The 18,982-nt window shown below is 41.9% G+C and overlaps 1 protein-coding gene across 1 annotated transcript; it reads right to left on the reverse strand.

Annotated features, from left to right (window-relative positions):
• Positions 1–466: 466 nt before the first annotated feature.
• On the reverse strand, positions 467–18,111 carry CD79B (CD79b molecule). Its single transcript, XM_069952923.1, has 7 exons — positions 17,961–18,111; positions 11,705–11,746; positions 10,743–10,784; positions 7,754–8,044; positions 5,031–5,149; positions 4,724–4,765; positions 467–1,246 (listed from the first exon to the last, which is right to left on the reverse strand). The coding sequence occupies exons 1-7, from the start codon at positions 18,013–18,015 to the stop codon at positions 1,148–1,150; spliced, it is 690 nt and encodes a 229-aa protein (XP_069809024.1). The 5' UTR covers positions 18,016–18,111; the 3' UTR covers positions 467–1,147.
• Between the last annotated feature and the right edge of the window lie 871 nt (positions 18,112–18,982).

The raw sequence follows: 18,982 nt of genomic DNA on the forward strand, positions 1-18,982 counted from the left end.
ATTTTCGGGGTAATAAAACCACTTAAAGGGGAAACCAGGTTTGTTGAGGTCACATGTATAAAGATGCCACCACTGATGTCCCTAGTTCCTAAGCTGAAGTAATACAGCTCTCTGTAGAGAACCCAACCCCCATTTTGGACTGCCTAGAGACCTTCTTCTCAGGACATGTCTTTTACATTCAATCTCAGGGACTAGAAAGACTTTGGGGGACATTTATGAAGTCCGTCATTTACGCCTTTTCATACCTGTCCCCCTATGAGTATTACGTTTTTTTTGTTTGTTTTTTTCTAGGTATTGATTATTGACCCTGAAGTTGACATGTTGGAAAATATATTTAAAGGGGTTATCCAGTACTACAAAAACATGGCCACTTTTCCCCCTCTCTTGTCTCCAGATTGGGTGTGGTTTAAAACTCAGCTCCATTGAAGTAAATGGAGCTTAATTGCAAACCACACCTGAACTGGAGACAAGAGAGGGGGAAAAGGGGCCATGTTTTTGTAGCGCTGGATAACCCCTTTAAGAGTAAATTTCCAAAATATGGCGCTATGTATAGACACAATTGGACTAGGATCCAGTAGAGTGTGGCTACAGAGATGTCTCTGGAGGACCCCATGTAATGCTTAGCTCTACTGCAGGGGAATGAAACACTTGCTGACAGATTATGTTGCACTTTACAGCTGATAGCTGGGGTCCCAGCAGTCTGTTCTTAGTGCCCCGTTCTAACAGAAATAGAGATTGTCAGATGCTGGTAATCCCTTTAAGATAAATTTCCCCTTTAAGCAGTTTTAATTTTAATACAAGCAAAACATCTGCACAACGCATGATATAGAGCTACAATATATATAATACATACAGGCTTTTCATAGGTGGTAAATGAAGCAGATTATACATTGCTAAAGCTGGATATGCACCAATCCTGTCTCCCCCAATGGGACAAGAGCCCACTGGTCGGGACAAGATCCCACTGTGGTCTGCTCTTGGGATGCTCAGATGGCTCAGTAACACAATAGTCCGACCCTACAGTCTGTTTTGGACACTTTCATCACTGTACAAGTCAGGATTTGGGTTCTAACCAGTGTGTTGTGGTATAGAACTGGTTTCTCAACCCAACATATAACAATAAAGGGTAAGAATATGCTTCACACTGCTACTCCAGGCACGGGTGCTCTCCTTCCATTGACTTTGCAGCAAGGACTCGTACAGTTTGGATGTCCTCATAGGTCGCTGTCTGATACGCTTCTAGCCCCTGTGTAATGGACAACAGAATTTCGGTTACATGTACTAGATATGCCAACTACATTGTATTACTAAACTATGCTGAATACAGAACAAAGACTCTGGTTACACTACTGTACAGTAGATTATGGATCTGCACAGTTGCATGAGAATAATATCACAGCCTTGAATCCTGGCCCAGCCGCGTGTCTATTAAAGGGGTATTTTGGCATTTTTTTCTAAAATTCATATATAGAGAAAATAGAAAAAAAAACTACTTACAATCCGAAGCCCTGTGCCTGTCTTCTACCTACTTTCGAGACAAGAACTCAGAGCAGAACCTGTTGCAGTGATCTCTGATTGGCAAGTCCTGCTCTGAGCTCTTATCCCAGGAGCAGCAGAGCACTGGAAGGAGATGGACAGGAGATGCAGTGGGAACTGTGGGGGACCAGGGGTAGGTAAGTATACCTCCCCCCCCCCCTCTATTTATGAATATTTGTAAACTGCTGTCTGTCTCTTTTCACAATACATAATTGGGCTTCTGAGCAGGGAACAGTTACAATAATAAGAATTGCGTTCTTGTTTTTCCCCATATAAGAGAAGCAGTGGTGGGTCATGCACACTTCTGCTCCATTCAACTCAATGGGTTTGAACAAAGATAGCAGAGCGTCGTACTTGCGACACCAGCCTTAGTTTACAGACACTGGTTGATGAGCCCTAAGGGGGTTACAGCGGTGGCCCTATTGATTATCATTAGAGATGATTAGAGATCGAGTTCGATCATTTGGCATTTGAATACCGGTGGCTGGAGAAGTTGGATGCAGCCCTAGGGTAATCGTGGATACAGTCATAGGAATCTAACTTATTCACCCGCTGGTATTCAATTGTGAACGATTGGATTTGAGCATGCTAGAGTTTGGCTCATGTCTAATTATCATCCAAAATACAGAAGTAACGGAGGCTGCACTCTTCTCCTATAAATCTGGTGAATATATTCTTTTTATCTTATACTTTAAAGGCCAAATACAGATTGCAAATCCACAGCTATTCTGCTCTCCTATTACATGATGTTTGCTTTTGTACAGTCTGGTCTCTCTGTATTGACTTTACATGATCCAGACTTAGAAGTTAGTTTTATGGTTCTTAAAGCGACTCTTTACCCACAATCTGACCCCTCCGAACCGCTCGTACACAGGATAGCTGCTTTTAATCCAAGATCTGTCCTGGGGTCTGTTCGGTAGGTGATGCAGTTATTGTCCTAAAAAAACAACTTTTAATCTTGCAGCTCTGGATCAAATTAGTGTGGCCTAGTGTGTGTGCAATAGGATTGCCACACCCCTCCATCCCTCCTCCCCGCCCTCTTCATCTTTAGGAATGCCATAACAACATTTCCTCCTATTCCTCACGTGTTTGAACACTGCACAGGTGCCTTAACGATCCAGTCCATGTGCTGTGTTCACAAAGGTGAGGAATAGGAGAAAATGTTCCAGGGGCAATTCTAATAATGAGGAAGGCGGGGAGGAGGGACGGAGAGGCGGTGCAAACCTAGACCATGGGTACTCTAGGCCATGCCAGTTTGACACAGGGCTACAAGTTTTAAAGTTGTTTTTTAGGACAATAACTCCATCACCTGCGGAACGGACCCCAGGATAGATCCTGGACTAAAAGCAGCTATCTGAAGGTATAAGTGGTTTGGAGGGGGGGGTCAGATTGTGGTTACAGAGTCACTTTAAGGTCTCTTTACACTGACAGATTATCTAACAGATTTTTGAAGCCAAAGCCAGGAATGGATTTGAAAAGAAGAGAAATCTCAGTCTTTCCTTGGCTTCAAAAATCTGTCAGATGTGTAAAAGGACCCTAAGGGCCCTATTCCACAGTAACGATAATTGGCTGGATCGGGCCCATTTGGCCCGATTCGGCATTATCGTTCGGTGAAATAGAGAGAACGATCAGCCGATGATCGTGTGATCGGCTGATCGTTCATTTAGGGCCAGACCTTAAATCATCGTTCCCCCACCGCGCATCGCTACGGTTGAATAGCGGTGCGCGGCGGGCGACGATTTGAGAAGAAACAGCAGCAGCATCATCATACATGTCCAGGCTTCTTCTCTGCGCTGTCTTCATCCCCGGGTCCCACGCGCTCTATCTTCTGAATGGCCGGTCAGCTGACGGAGCGCTCAGCCAATCACAGGCCGGGACCGCCGCGGCCTGTGATTGGCTGATTGTGGCCTGTCAGCTGACCGGCCATTCAGAAGATAGAGTTCGGGGGACCCGGGGAGGAGACGGAGCGGAGGACAAGCCCTGCAGCCAGGTAATGTATGATGCTGCAAGGGCTGCAAGGACATCGGTAACGATGTCCTTGCAGCCCTCGCTCAACGATCATCGGGCCGTAGAATAGGCCCAGTAAACGATCGTTTACATCGTTGATCGGGCCCTCCTCGGCCCGTGGAATAGGACCCTAAGGGTGGTATTACACGGGCCGAGCAGGGCCCGATAATACCTGTAAACGAGCAGCGATCTGCTAGATCGTTGCTCGTTTACTGGGCCTATTACACGGCCTGATAATCGTTTGACAAGAGCTGCAAGGACATCGTTACCGATGTCCTTGCAGCCCTTGCTAAACTGGCATACATTACCCATCCACGTTCCAGGGCTGCTCCTGCCGTCCACTTCTCCCGGGGTCCCGTGCGCGCTCTAGCTTCACAGCGGCCTGTCAGCTGGTAGGCCGCTCAGCCAATCACAGGCCGGGACCGCCGCATGCAAATTCGCCCGATAATCGTTACGTGTAAACGCACCATTAGTCTTCTTTCAAACAATAATGCAACCCACGAGACACTGGAGAATTTTTGATGGTTTGAAGATTTCTTGCAAGGAAAGCCATAATGAGTGTCTGTGAACCTGTGCTTTATTCTGAGAGTTCTAGTCTATCACCAGTTGGCACATATATATATATATATATATATCTATAGTAAAGTATAAACGAAAAAAAGTGTGTTCTAGTCCATCCTGGAAGACCCCATTATAAGTCATTATTGGGTGCTATTGGTGTCCATCATTTGATGGGCCCGTCACTGCATCATGCATAAGTAAAGCCATGACCATGGTGTGAACAGAGTCTTACCCTGATTTGTTTCTATGTACAGTTTTAGGCTCGGTTCACACTATGTATATTTGAGGCTGTATTTGTGAGGCTGTATAGCAACCAAAACCAGGAGTGGATTGAAAACACAGAAAGGCTCTGTTCACATAATGTTGTAATTGAGTGGATGGCCATCATTTAATGGCAAATATTTGCTGTTATTTTAAAACAACGGCTGTGGTATTGAAATAATGGCCGTTATTTACTGTTATATGGCGGCCATCCACTCAATTTCAACATTGTGTGAACAGATCCTTTCTGTATTTTCAATCCACTCCTGGTTTTGGTTGCTATGAGGACCTGACATGAGGACCAAATACAGCCTCAAATATACTGTGTGTGAACCCAGCCTTAACATACAACACCTACCTCATAGGTATGGTCCTCAATCTTCAAACTGCGTTTTTTATTCTGTAATTTAAGTAACAATGAGTATTATTAGTGCTGACCATGGACTGTGATATATAACATGCTGGATTTCCTTTTAATATTTTATATAAGGAGTTCTAAAATAATCTACATTTGGTTCGGTAGGATTGAGGGTGTCCGGGCACTGTAGTCATAATGCCAAACCTAAGATGTGACATCACAACCAATATTTACTGTATCTATACATAATTATATGGATAGGATATTGAATTCACCATTCATCTACCACGGCCCACATTAGACTTACCATATCTCTTAGAAGGGTTACAGGCACCACTAAAAAGAGTGCAATAAGCATTGTCTGTATCACTATGATGGTGTCTTTCATTGTATTTCTTGTCTGTGCAGTTTTTGTAGTGTGGCAACCTGCAAATAGAGTTTAAATTTTTAATGTTTGCTCTTTGTTCATAACTTTTTCTCCTTTTCTTGCTGCTTCCTATACAGCTCTGGTATATTTTATGCTTTTGCTGGAGATGACCACAGTCCAATCCTTAAAGGTTCCCATTCACCTTAGACTAAAGTCAACTAGTGGGTAAGGCCAATAGTCTAAAGGCCCTATTCCATGGAACGATTATCGTTGATAAACTCACTCCAACGACCGCTCGTTAACGATAATTGCTTTGTGGAATTGGTGTAAACGAGCGAATGACAAAGGCGAAATCGTTATGTTGTCATTCAAAATAGTTTTTCAACATGTCGAAAAAAAATTGTTGGTCTTTGAAAGATAATTCGCTAATCGGTTCGTAAAATTAGAAATCTTTTAGTTGTTCGTAAAAAAAGTTTAAAAAAAGTAGGTGTGTATCGTATGGTCATGGTCACCCCGGAGAACGTTTTAAATGACCATGTAACGGCCGCAAAATAATCGTTACATTACATATATCCTTGTGTGTTATGTGTTATCGCTTGCTAAAAAAAATCGTTTAGTGATCGTTAACAAGCGGTCGTTGGAGCGAGTTTATGAACGATAATCGTTCCGTGGAATAGGGCCTTAAGGTGTATGGGGGGGGGGGGTCTTAAGACTCTCCCAAAACACATGATGTAGGGACATGTTAGATTTTCTCACCATCCGACTCTATTGTTCTGGGAAGGATAATGCAATGATAGAGCAGTCTAGCTGCTGCTCACTCCTCACCTCCCCATAGTGAACACCTATGAGTTCAGCCATGAGGATGATCTATCCAGTATGTATCATGTAAAAAAAAATGAAGTATACTTGTATGGTAAATGTAAAGTTAAACTTGTATGTTTGAATAAACAAAATTTTATTGGGAGGAAAATGTGAGAATATTGGAGATATCTGGGTAATGCAGGATAAGGGGCATTTTCTAGCATAGAACCTAGCTGTCTCAGTCATATGCCTTCTTGTTTACCCACCTACAATTCTACAAATAAGGGGGTTTAGCTGATCTGTAATTTCAGACGAGAATAGGAAACTACTTGATCTTTAAGTTTTCCGTGACAAATGATTTTTAGGCAATCCTGCAAATATATCAGGACGGTCATATTTGGAGGTTGGTGTCTAACGTGACAATAGAAAAATAAACATTGTGTTTCTTTAGATAGAAGGATAAAACAAAGGAGGCATTGTTGTGCAGTGCAGATGCCATGTCTCTTCTGATTTTAGCATGGAGAATCCCATTTTTGAGCCTAATGTCCTGCAATAGTCATTCCTCCCACAAGTGCTCTATGCTGATGGGTCTCTACTGTCTAGAAATGGGTACAGGTGGAGGCATAAAGGGAGTGTGCTGTTCTGAAATACACTGTCCATATGTCTGGATGTCATAGAGAAGGGGTCCTCTACCTGGGTCCCACCTGGGTCTCCAGCTCCAATATAACAGATATTGTGAATTAGGCAGTTTGGCTCTGGAGGTTACATGTAATACCACATATCTCCTCTAGTGGCCACTCCAGGAAGAAATGTGTGGACAACCTTCTAAAAATTGCAGTGAATCACCAAGGAGTTTAGCTGCTAGACATGCAGTCTAGAGAAGAGGTTATCTACATTGGAGAACCCCTTTAAGTTTTTATTTTATTGGCTTCACACACACACCGCATCGCAGCGGATTTTCTGCTGCGGATCCGCAGCAGATTTGATCTAAATAACTGAACACAGCATCAAATCTGCACCATCAAATCTGCTGCGTATCTGCTGCAGATCTGGTGTGTGTGAAGGCACCCTAAATATGTATCAAATATCATCTACATATAATCAATTAAAAGTTTCAGTTCTCGTTATTACAAGGTATGGAATAAGTTGAGGTCACATATTGCCCACGTAATATATAAGAGGTTAGAAAATAGAACTGAAACATTTTTAGCTCTGTATCAGTACAGTGAAAAACAGGAAGCCTCCCCGATGTGTGCGTATGTATGTTTACAATGTGACTTGTGTAGATAGGCGGTAAAGACGCTAGCAGTAGGCATGTAAGTTTATTAAAACACGTCCTCTTTTTAGTATTTACCTGTAGAACTCATTTTCATAAAAAAGTTGTCAATTATTTTTAACCCAATTTTAGTCAGTGTTGTATTTGCAATTCTGCTGATTGCTCCTATAGTTAAAGGTGTTATCACTTTCATGCTGCCCGACTCATTAGGACAAATCCTGTCGGCTTGTGCCTGACGTGATTGATGGATCTTACCTAAGGCCAAAACAGGATAAGATCTATGACTTATGGCTAGTGGGACTGGGAGAAGGTACTGGGCCATCCCAATGACTTGTGTTTCGGGCAGTAATGACATGTTCCCTTTAAGATATCACAAATATGCCCACCACATTGTATTGAGTAAATATGGATACTATATGGATACATTTATTTCTTTGTATCGTTAGAGGTTGGGCCCTATAGTTCTCTTATATGGGGACCATGGACCCCCACTTTCTGAGGGTGTTAGAAACAAATGTGTAGTAACATTAAATATATAGTAAGAGTACAATGGTACCCATGGATTGCATTCATACTCTGAACTTACCCAGTACCATCAACTCTGTGCCACAGATTGACCGCACCATTTCTTTAGTTGTATTACAGATACAGAAGTAGACGCCATTGTCTTTACTCTGCACGTTGTTAATAATCAGGCTGTTTTCTTCCTTTTTCATGTGAGGCTCCTGGTCCAAGTACGTGATGACTGAGCCGTTCTGATGGCCACGATACCAGGAGATCGTAGAGTTTCGAGGGATCAGGTACCTATGTCCACATGGTATTCTGGCAGTCTTACCCTTTTTCACACCCATAAAGCGATAATGCTGCCTTAGGTCATCTAGAACAACAAAGCATCCATCCAGTGAGCAACCCAACTGCTGTATGTGGTGTATCCTGGTGAGGCATAGTGTACTGAGGGGATAAGTACTGGGAATATTTCTATATGGAGAATGGAGTCGCTGGGATTTGATTGATATGGGATGGATGGATAAATATAAGATGACATAGATTACATAGATATGTGATAGACTAGCATTATATAGATAGATAGATATAACATGTAATAGATGGCTACCTATAAGACATATCATTGCAGATTTAGTACAGTATTTGTGAAACTTCTTTACGCAAACTGCTATTCACTTGAGAGATGGCTGGAAACCATACAACAACCTGTTTAATGCACATTTGGGGAGATTTATCAAGACCTGCATAGTTATACACCACAGAGAGCATTGTGTTAGACTAAAAAGAAAACACCACTTCCTACAGGACATATGGCAGCTGATAAGTATGGGAAGATATTAGGAAGAGCCCGGCACTCACCAAGTAGCTTAGGGGTCTACACCCCTAAGCTGATGAAGGCCATGCTTGGCCGAAACGCGTCCTTGTACCATATGTTTGCTACACTACAATAAAGAAGCATAATCTACTTGGTGAGTGCCCGGCTCTTCCTAATATCTGAACATTTTTCTCACCTCGAGCACCACCGCCACGGAAGTGCCGTCTTCTACATATTTCTATTGATTAGTATGGGAAGACTTGAGATTTTTAAATAGAAGTCAATTAAAAATGTATCTAACTTTCTGAAACCAGTTGATTTGAAAGAAAAAGATTTTAGCTGGAGTACCCATTTAACCCCTACGTCATGACGTCGCTAGGGGAGTTAAGAGAGGGGCCGCGCGACAGCCCCACTCTTAACCCCCCCTGATCCCGGCTGCTATCTGCAGCCTGGTACTGCGACAATTAGCAGACACGGTCTGATTGCCGTGTCTGCTAATTAGCCTTTTAAATGCAGCTGTCAAAGCTGACAGCTGCATTTAAATGGCTGCTTTAACGCATCAATGGTGGTCTAGCGCGTGAAACGATCGCAGACAAGTGGTCCCTCTATCTGAGCCGCCCTGGGGTCTGCGCCATAATGGCGCTGATCCCAGCTCTGCGATCTATTGTTCCTGGGCAATAGATCGCCTATCTCATTGATCTATGTGGTATATCTATACCGCATAGATCTCAATGAAAGATCAAGGTAGTTATACTAGAAGTCCCCCAGTTAGTGTGTTAAAAAAAAAAAAAAAAAAAGTTTTTTCCAATAATAAAAAATCCCCTCCCCTAATAAAAGTCTGAATCACTCCCCTTTTCCCATTTTATAAATAAAAATAATTAAAAAATAAACATATTTGGTTTCGTGTAATTGCCTGAACTATTAAATTATCACATTCCTAATCTCGTAAGCGCAAAAAATTCCAAAGTGCAGAATTGCAGAATGGCTGTGGTGTATACCTCAAGCCTGCTATAGAGTTGTGCCTATTTCATAGCAAAACTCCAATAGGTGAGTGGTTTTAATATAGACTTTTCACTTATTATATTTTTTTATTTATTACACTAGGAAGCGCCCGCTTATTTTTGCTTCTCAAAAAAATAAAAGCGTTATAAGCATGGGAATAGAGCAATTTTAAGGAACTTTTTTTTTTTTTTTTTTTTAAAGGTTTTAATTTTTTAAAAGCCATCAAATAAAATAAAAGTTATGCAAGTTATGTATCGTCGTAATCGTACTAACTTGAAGAACATGTATAACATATCAGTTTTACCATAAGGCAAATAGCGTAAACACAAAACCCCGCCAAATAAAAAAAAATAGCATTTTATTTTAAATTTCACTGCACGCATAATTTATTTCTGGTTTCGCAGTGTACTTTATGCAAAAATTAAGCCTGTCATTGCAAAGTACAATTAGTGACGCCAAAAAAAAGGGCTCATGTGGGTCATTAGGTGAAAAAATGCAAGCACTATGGGGGAGATTTATCAAACAGGTGTAAAGTGATACTGGCTTAGTTTCTCCTAGCAACCAATTAGATTCCTTTTTTTTATTTTCCAAAGAGTCAGTGAGGAATGAAAAGTGGAATCTGATTGGTTGCTAGGGGCAACTGAGCCAGTTTCACTTTACACCATGTTTGATAAATCTCCCCCTATTAAATCTCCCGCCTTTTAAACACGGGGAAAAAATGAAAACACAAAAATGAAAATTGGCCTGGTCTTCTAAGGGTTAAGAGTTTCTTTGAATAGAAAAAAAATTCATTCTTTGGATGGATGGTAGAATCCGCCTGACCATAGAATGGAGTCTATGGCACGGGTGGAGATGCGCGTGGCCATGAGCGGGGACGAGCTGCGGAATCTGTGGGACTGGATTCCTCAGTGTGAACCAACCCTCAGTCTATCCCTGCTCTGCTCTAACTACCTGCTGCTCTTTCCTCCACACACAGCTGACTGGCCACCTCCTTAACAAACCGCCTTATGTAGAGGGGGAGGTGCTGCCATCACAGCCTGCAGCTGATTGGACGGGCGCTTGGCATTATGGTTAATCTCTTTCTCCCGCCCAGTGATGCTCCAGACATCATGTGCGGCTGCCATGTTTTTGAACGAATCTGTGTGAATTCACTTCGCAGAACAAAGCAAATCGACTGCACAATGCTTTGCTCATCTCTACTTATTATATAAAGAACGCTGTTTATCCTATTAGTAAGGACATTGCAATGTACCTGACCCTTCACAAGTGTAATTCCGTGGACGACATCCCTGATCTGCAAATAGAAACAGAGGGTTGATAAGAAGACACTTACATTGCTGCAAAAACATCTTTACACTTGTTATATCGGGAGTTGCGAAAATGAAGGCTCTCTATAGATGTACGGCCCCAATACACAATAACAAAGAATCAGCCGAACCCACCGATTTTGCATCGTCTGGTCGTCTTATCTCATGTGTATGGGGATCTCTTGTCTCCAACCCAACAGATGATGTCATGGAGAGGAGAATCCAGCATGCTGGATCCTAGCTGCTTGACCCTTTTGTTCTAGGAGAGAAGCCGGAGCCATACATGCTGCAGCTCAGCTCAGCCTCTATGACTTGTGAACTTAGAAAGATAACTACTGAATGATCATTCGGCCCACAGTTATCTCTCCAATCCTCCCCATACACAGAAATGTTTGTCGCAACCAAATGTCCTCCATGGGAATGGGTAAGCTGAAGCCAGACAGCTCTGGTGGCAGCTTATCTCTTTGAGAATAAAGGGGTTGAACAATAATTTTTCATCAATCCCGGTCCCTATCTCCTCCGACATAAGGGATCTCAGCTATTTTGTCTACTTGATGTGTGTGGATTCGGAAGCTGAGATCCCTTCTTAGAAGTAGTTATGGATCTGCCTGACCTTCGGTTGTACAGAGATGATTTCACAAGAATATTATATAAAGATTACCTTTAAATAAGTCAGCCATAGGGTATAAGCAATAAAAGAGCTGTCTGCAGCTGTGGTGCTGCAGCCTGTGCAATATGCTCTTCATGGGTTACCAAGCACAGTGCCATATATTTTGCAGTGGCTGTGTCTGGTATTGCACCTTAGTACAATTTACTTGAAGGGAACCCAGGTAGCGGTAATCATTTCAGAATTTCTTATTATATAAAGGACATGATTTAGCTTATTAGTAAGGACATTTCAATGTACCTGACTGTTCAAAAGTCTTATTCTGTGCACAGCATCCTTGATCTGCAAATAGAAACATAGAGTTGATAAGAAAACTCTTGTAACATTGCTGCAAACAAATGAAAAGACACTTCCCCCTCCTCCCCTTGTTATCTGAGGAGTTGCGAAAATTAAGGCTCTCTATAGCTGTACGGCCCCAATACACAGTAAGAAGAAAAAGTCAGCCAAAGCCACCAATTTTGTCGGGTCTGGTCATCCATCTAATGTGTATGGGGATCTCTTGTCTCTAACTCAACAGATGATGTCATGGAGAGGAGGATCGAGCACGTTGGATCTCAACTGCTTGATCCTTTTGTTCTAGGAGAGAAGTTGGAGGCATGCATGCTGCAGCTCAGCTATGACTTGTGAGCTTAGAAAGATAACATGACTTTATAACTCAGCAAACATCGGCATAGGATGCGTTTACACAGAGAGATTTATCTGACAGATTGTTTAAGCTAAATACAGAAATAGACTATAAATAGGGAACAGGTCATAAAGGAAAGACTGAGATTTCCTCTTCTCAAATCCATTCCTGGCTTTGGCTTCAAAAATTTTATCTAAGAGATAAGTATCATTTGTTCTACCTCCTTATTAGCTATCTGCCACATCTGCAGCTGTGAGCATGATAAGGATTCATTACTTGTCTAATACATAGTCTATCTTATTATAGCATTGGCAGGTGGGGGGGCTGTTTAGGTGGTCATACACCTTCAATAGCGGTCTGCTATATGATCATTTGGCTAACCGCTATCTCTCCCGTCCTACCCATACACAGGAATGTTTGTTGCAACCAAATGTTCCTGTGTCCTCCATGGGAATGGGTAAGCTGAAGCCAGACAGCTCTGGCAACAGCTTATCTCTCTGAGAACAAAGGAATTTGGCAATGATTTCCCATCACGCCTGACCCCTATCTCTACCGACATCTCTACCGACATCAGCTACCCGATTGATACAAATTGTGCAGCCAAGAAGGGATCCTGATAGTCTGTAAGCTTATGCCTGATAGTCTGTAAGCTGATGCATGCGAGCAGTGCCCTCACTCCTCATGTATGAAAAAGAAGAAGGAAAGGAGGGAAGGGCGCTTCCTAGTGCAATATCTGGGTTACTAGATAGCAATAATGCACAAGATCGTCAATGTGCTCACCTTTTGAGGTTGTGCAATGATAGGCACAACACTATATCAGACGTAATATCAATACCGCAGCTTAGCAGAGGATCATCCACACAGCGTGTGGAGCAGATACACCGGGAAGAAGCAAGGTCCTTAAAAGACTATAGGGCCCACAAGCGATCCTTCAGACAGCATAGCGCAGGTATTAGAGCCAGGTGGTTAGTAAGCCATGTGCTGCTGGCTACCAATGGATGTGACTCACCAAGCCAGATAAGAATGCCAAGATAAGTTTATTAGTCTATCAGTGCCTTTCTCAAGCTTACTCCTCAAGCTCCTCATGTATGAATAATTATATGTATATCTCTGTAATGTCTGCTTTGTGTATATGTATGTTCCCCCAGAATTGTAAAGTGCTGCGGAATCTGTTGGCGCTATATAAATAAAATTTATTAATTATTATTATCATCTTGTCTACTCAATGTGTGTGGATTGGGTAGCTGAGATCCCTCCTTAGAAATAGTTATGGATCTGCTTGACCTCCGGTTGTCAGGGCATGCTGAGAATTGTAGTTTTGCAGCAGCAAGAGAACCACAGTTTGGAGACCACTGACGTACAGAGACGATTTCACAAGAATATTATATATAGATAACCTTTAAATGAGTCAGGCATAAGGTATAACCAATAAAAGAGCTGTCTGCAGATAGTGGAAAGTCCTGTTTTTGAGAATAAAGTAGATAGAAAAAGAAAATGTCAGTCCATAGGGCGGATTCACATGCAGCAGATTTGAAGCAGAAATTTGTTTGGCAAGCACATGGCTTTCTGCAGGTGTCATTAAGATGAGTGGTAGAGAATTGTAGTATAGTATTCTTCCCAAACGCTAAGGTGCCTTCACACCTACCGACTCGCAGCGTTAATAACGCTGCAAGTCGGCTAGGTCCTGGCAGATCACTGTCAGTGCATATACGCAGCGGTCTGAACGACCGCTGCGTGTATGTAAATCTGCCGTCCGCTTAACCCTTTCTGATGCCGGCCACCTCCCGCTCCGCTCTGTATCCATACCTCCTCGCTCCACAGGGTCCCGGCGTACTGCTCTCGCGCCCGGCCAATCAGTGTGTTGCCCTGCCGCAGCCACTGATTGGCCGGGCGGGAGAACAGGACGCCGGGACCCCGTGGAGCGAGGACAGGTAATGTATACAGAGCGGAGCGGGAGGAGTCCGGCATCAGAAAGGGTTAAGCGGCCGGCAGATTTACATACACGCAGCGGTCGTTCAGACCGCTGCGTGTATGTACAGACAGTGATCTGCCAGGACCTAGCCGACTTGCAGCATTATTAACGCTGCGAGTCGGTAGGTGTGAAGGCACCCTAAGGGTGGACGCTCACCTTGAAGGGTAGTGTTAGGGTACTATTACACAAAGCGATTTTTCGACAATTAACGATAAACTTACTCAAACGACTTCTATGGTGAACGATCTGAAATTGTTCACCCAATTACACGGACGATGATCGTTACTTATGACCGTTATTGTGTTCGTCCTTTTGTCGCCACTGTGTTTGCCACTACTGCTTACAACCGAACAACATCTTATTAGGCTATGTTACACAGCGTAAAAGTACGACCGTTGTTGCTATCGGTAACAACGGCTGTACTTAGTACGCTGAAACACGCTGCCTTATCTTCTATGGGATCCCAAGTGGCCCCGCGAAGAACTGACATGTCAGTTTTCTTCGGCCGCAATTCAGTGAATTGTGGCCTCAGACAGACCTGTCAGTTCACACAATGAAGTGAGCGGCTCCGGCCGCTTGCTTCATTGTGTGCTATGAGAGTTCTGATGCGGGCGATGTGTGAACATAGCCTTACAAGCGAACAATTTGCAAAAGATCAACAATAAAAATAGGTCCAAAGTCTATTAGTTGATTTCTGCTATTACGCTAAACTATTATTGTTCAAATTTTTGAACGATAATCGTTCCGTGTAATACCACCCTTAGACACAACCACTATAGGCACATGTATTCCAACCACAAAGAGACGCAGGAGACCTGTATGCTCTTCCCGATAGACCTGGACAACAAATCTACTGATTTTATTGGCTCCGCAATTAATCTATTGTGGACTCAATAAACTGCATATATTCAATAAGGGGAGGGCAGTGAGCCATGTTTATTCTGCCACTACTGGTGCATTGAGAGGAGTGGACAATCCAGAAATTTCTCCAACAAAATCTGCCAAATCTAACCACTTATATTATCAACACACTCCTAAGTGGTAAGAGCTACATAGCTCTGCCACACAACCTGTGGACAGGCGTGCTGCTGTTTTTTTTTTTTTTTTTAAAAAAACAGCTTTTTAGAATCCTGGATAAACCCTTTAAGGTCCCCATATACTTTAAACTAAAGTCAGATGAACCCCCTGGATTCAGCCGACTGTCTAAGGCAGGAGTTTCAAACTCAGGCTCTCCAGCTGTTGAAAAACTACAATTACCATCATGCCTAGACATCCAAAGCTGTAGCATTGGCTGCCCAGGCATGATGGGAATTGTAGTTTTGTAACAGCTGGAGAGCCTGAGTTTGACATCCCTAGGATTCACGGGGCCCCATAGCAAAAAAATTTAAGGGGCCCCCCTCCCCTACGCATATATATATATATATATATATATATACACAGTATATGCTCTGTGATGTGGCCAAAAAATAAAATCTTATGTATTGTAGTGTGTAAGTGACCCAATGTTCAAAAGACAAGGATATACCTGCTTTACTGCTTGTGCACTGATAACCCCTGACCTCTGCACAGAGCCCTGCACATTTTCCTACTTGCTGGCCACTGCTGGAGAACAGAGGTCAAAGGTTATCTCTCTGTCTTCTGCTTGTTAACCCTTTTTTTTTGTGTTGCAGCATGGAAGTAAACACTGGGCCACTTACACACTGCAGTATATAAGGGGTTAAGTAGAAGGACACTCACTCTTGACTTCTCCCCCTGGCCCCCCTCCTCCACAGGGCCCCATAGCAACTGCCTACCCTGCCTCTATGGTAGCTACGCCACTGTCCCTGATCTAAGGTGTATGACAGCTGATGTTGGTGGAAAGAATAGTCAGGCGTGTTGGATTTGCTGCTATTAAAAGTATATGGTCGCTTCCACTTTTTTATGTTTTGAATGTTCACAGTTGACAATACAGAAAAATGCATATGAAAAAATGCAATGGAAAACTCAAATATATATATTTTTTTCTATGTATTGCTGAGGTTTTCCAATATAGTTATTAACCGCTCGGTCTAAAGAAGTTGAACCACATCACAAACCTGTGCTGAAAAAAATCTGTTTGTAGTAGGTTCACTTTTTATTGCATTTTTGATGGTCAGGGGAAACAATGCATCGGGAAAACTTTAAAAAGTATGTTTTACCTGTCCAAACTACATCGTAAAAACCACAACGAATCACAGTAATAAACTTTCAAATGAATATTTGCTGCATTTAAAAACCTAAAACTGTGACTTCAGCCTTCTGCCCTGCTCAAGAGGCACATACTTGTTTACCTCTGAGCACCGCGTTGAAAAAGCATGTGAAACTAGATAGCACATTTCCAAGATACCAGAAAACACCAGTGCATTGTGTTTGTGAAGTTTCAGGTTTTGTTTGTCCTCGCATTATCTTTTTACCTGAATACCTTATTACTTTTTTTATTTTTGTTAATACAATCTGCTTTACCCTCAGTGACCTTACATCTCACTGTGTTTATATTGTAGCTGCAACGTGTGTGCATGTAAACTAGCATTTCAAAGAGAATTCTGTACTTTAGGTTACAATAAATATATAGATATATAGACAGAAACATAGATAGATGATAGTATATATTTCAAGTGAAACAAATTCTGAATATTGTAAACCAGCCAGCAAGTATGTTCTTATAACCCTTTTAATCCTTATCATATTGCTGTATTGTAGGGTGCGATTAGTTTTTTTTCTTTTTTCTATGGTATAAAACTAAACATACCAGAATAAAAACAATTGACAGAGCTAGCTCCATGTGGGCACTGAGCTTGGAGATTTCAGCTGTAAAGCCTATAGAATTGCAAATGCATCTCTGAAATATAACACAAGTCATAATGGACGATCTAGTTAAGTAAGCAATGCAATTAAAGGGGTATTCCACTCAAACATAACTTTTGACATGTTGCTGCTCAGGCTGAGACTAACAATTCCTTTCATACTTGTTATTATCTATTCAGTCTCCTTCACCCAGTTCTCAGCAGCTGCTTTCTGCTGAAGACATAAAAATCTAATGCAAACAAATCCATGACAGGCTGTCTCTGCAACATTGTAGCTTCTTTGTAATGCTGGGAGGGTTAATCACAGTGAGTTCATCAGCAACTTGACCTTAGAATAACCCTCCCAGCGTTACAAAGAAGCTACAATGTTGCAGATAAAGCCTGCCAGGGGCTTGTTTACATCAGCTGTCTTAGAAAGTAGGGGGGAGACAGAGAGTAAAGCTCATACACAGATTTTTGTGTCTTCAGCTGAAAGATGCAGCTGAGAATTGGGGGAAGGAGTCTGAATAAATAATAACAAGTATGGAATTAATTATTAGACTCACCATGGGTAGCAACATATCAAAAGTTATGTTTGAGTGGAATACACCAAGTTACAACCTTGCCACTTTTCATGTGGATCTATCCCTATCAATGTGAGCTATGTGTATTACAGTATTTATTGTGGACGTGTTTATGCGCCTTTGCGCTGTCAGACTTCGAGACATGGCCCCCCCACTGCTTCCTCTTTCGCACAGATGTGCAGGAAAAAAGTATTTTCACAGAGAATTCACGATAAGAGCGTGTAAACAAGACGGCTCAGTGCCTACTGGTCTGACACAAACTACAGATACTTCATACAGAGAGAATTTTTTTTTACACTTTTATGTTAGGATATATATATATATATATATATATATATATATATATATATAAATTATTATATTTTTTTTTTTACAGTTAGTTTTGCATTGAGATCTATAGATGGTAGGAGAACAGAAATTCACATATAAGATCTTAATAGACAGAAGAGCAGATATCTTATTGCTTGTTCTATAAGTGTTATTATTAAATATTATAATGCCAAATTTCACCTACCTAATAAAAGGGCAGCTATACAGAAAGCACATAGTACAGCCTCACGCGTAGTCATCTTCAGACACACACTACTGACACTGTTTGTGAAGCAGATCTTGGGAGCATGCGGATGAGTAGGGCTGGGGGGCAATATGCAAATAGTCCAGGGCCGGGACTTCCTCTTGGCAACTGACAGGCTACCCGAGAGAGAGCAAATTTACCTAGAAGTATCTGAGCAGAGTCCTTCAAGTTATTATCCAACTATAGTGTACAACTGATAATATACTAAAAAATGTATATACTAGAGGCAAAGAAATATTGCTAATATCTGGTGATTGTAGATGCCCTATCAATTATAATCAATGAGTAGTCCCAGATAATAGTCCATGGGTATTCCTGTGTAATAATCACTGAGTAGTCACTATTGTAGTCACTTCTAGTCCTCTAGTAATATTCATTGAATAGTATTGAATAGCATTTCTCAAATGCTGCTTTGGGCTATGTTCACACATTGTATTTTGGTCAGTATTTCTTTCAGTATTTGTAGCCAAAATCTGGAGTGGAACTGACAGGACAAAATTTATAATGGAAAGATTTGTACAGTTTCTGTTTTTAACCCACTTCTGGTTTTGGTCGAAAAAATACTGACTGAAAGACTGATAGAAATAATATATTGGAGGAGATTTATCAAACATGGTGTAAAGTAGAATTGGCTCAGTTGCCCCTAGCAACCAATCAGATTCCACCTTTCATTCCTCACAGATTTTTTGAAAAATGAAAGGTGGAATCTGATTGGTTGCTACGGGCGACTGAGCCAGTTCTACTTTATACTATGTTTGATAAATCTCCCCCTATGTGTGAACATAGCCTTTGGACTACCGAGTGACTATTCTGAAGAAACTATAAGACAGACTATTTGCCGCGGAATCCTGCAGTGCTCAGTGTCCCACTGTGAGTAAATGAGAGGGCGCGCACTCCTCCGCTGCCGGCGCTCTCCGCTCAGAATAGTGACATGTTACTTCTTTGAACGGAGAGCAGCAGCT

Source organism: Dendropsophus ebraccatus, chromosome 14 (genome assembly GCF_027789765.1).
Source record: "Dendropsophus ebraccatus isolate aDenEbr1 chromosome 14, aDenEbr1.pat, whole genome shotgun sequence".
NCBI classification, from domain to species: Eukaryota; Metazoa; Chordata; class Amphibia; order Anura; family Hylidae; genus Dendropsophus; species Dendropsophus ebraccatus.

Coding starts and splice junctions, on each gene's coding strand:
- CD79B (XM_069952923.1), bottom strand. CDS start 18,015: ATGACTACGCGTGAGGCTGTACTATGTGCTTTCTGTATAGCTGCCCTT. Junction 11,747..17,960: donor TATAGCTGCCCTTTTATTAG/GTAGGTGAAATT, acceptor TTCTATTTGCAG/ATCAAGGATGCTGTGCACAG. Junction 8,045..10,742: donor TTACACTTGTGAAGGGTCAG/GTACATTGCAAT, acceptor TTGTTGTTCTAG/ATGACCTAAGGCAGCATTAT.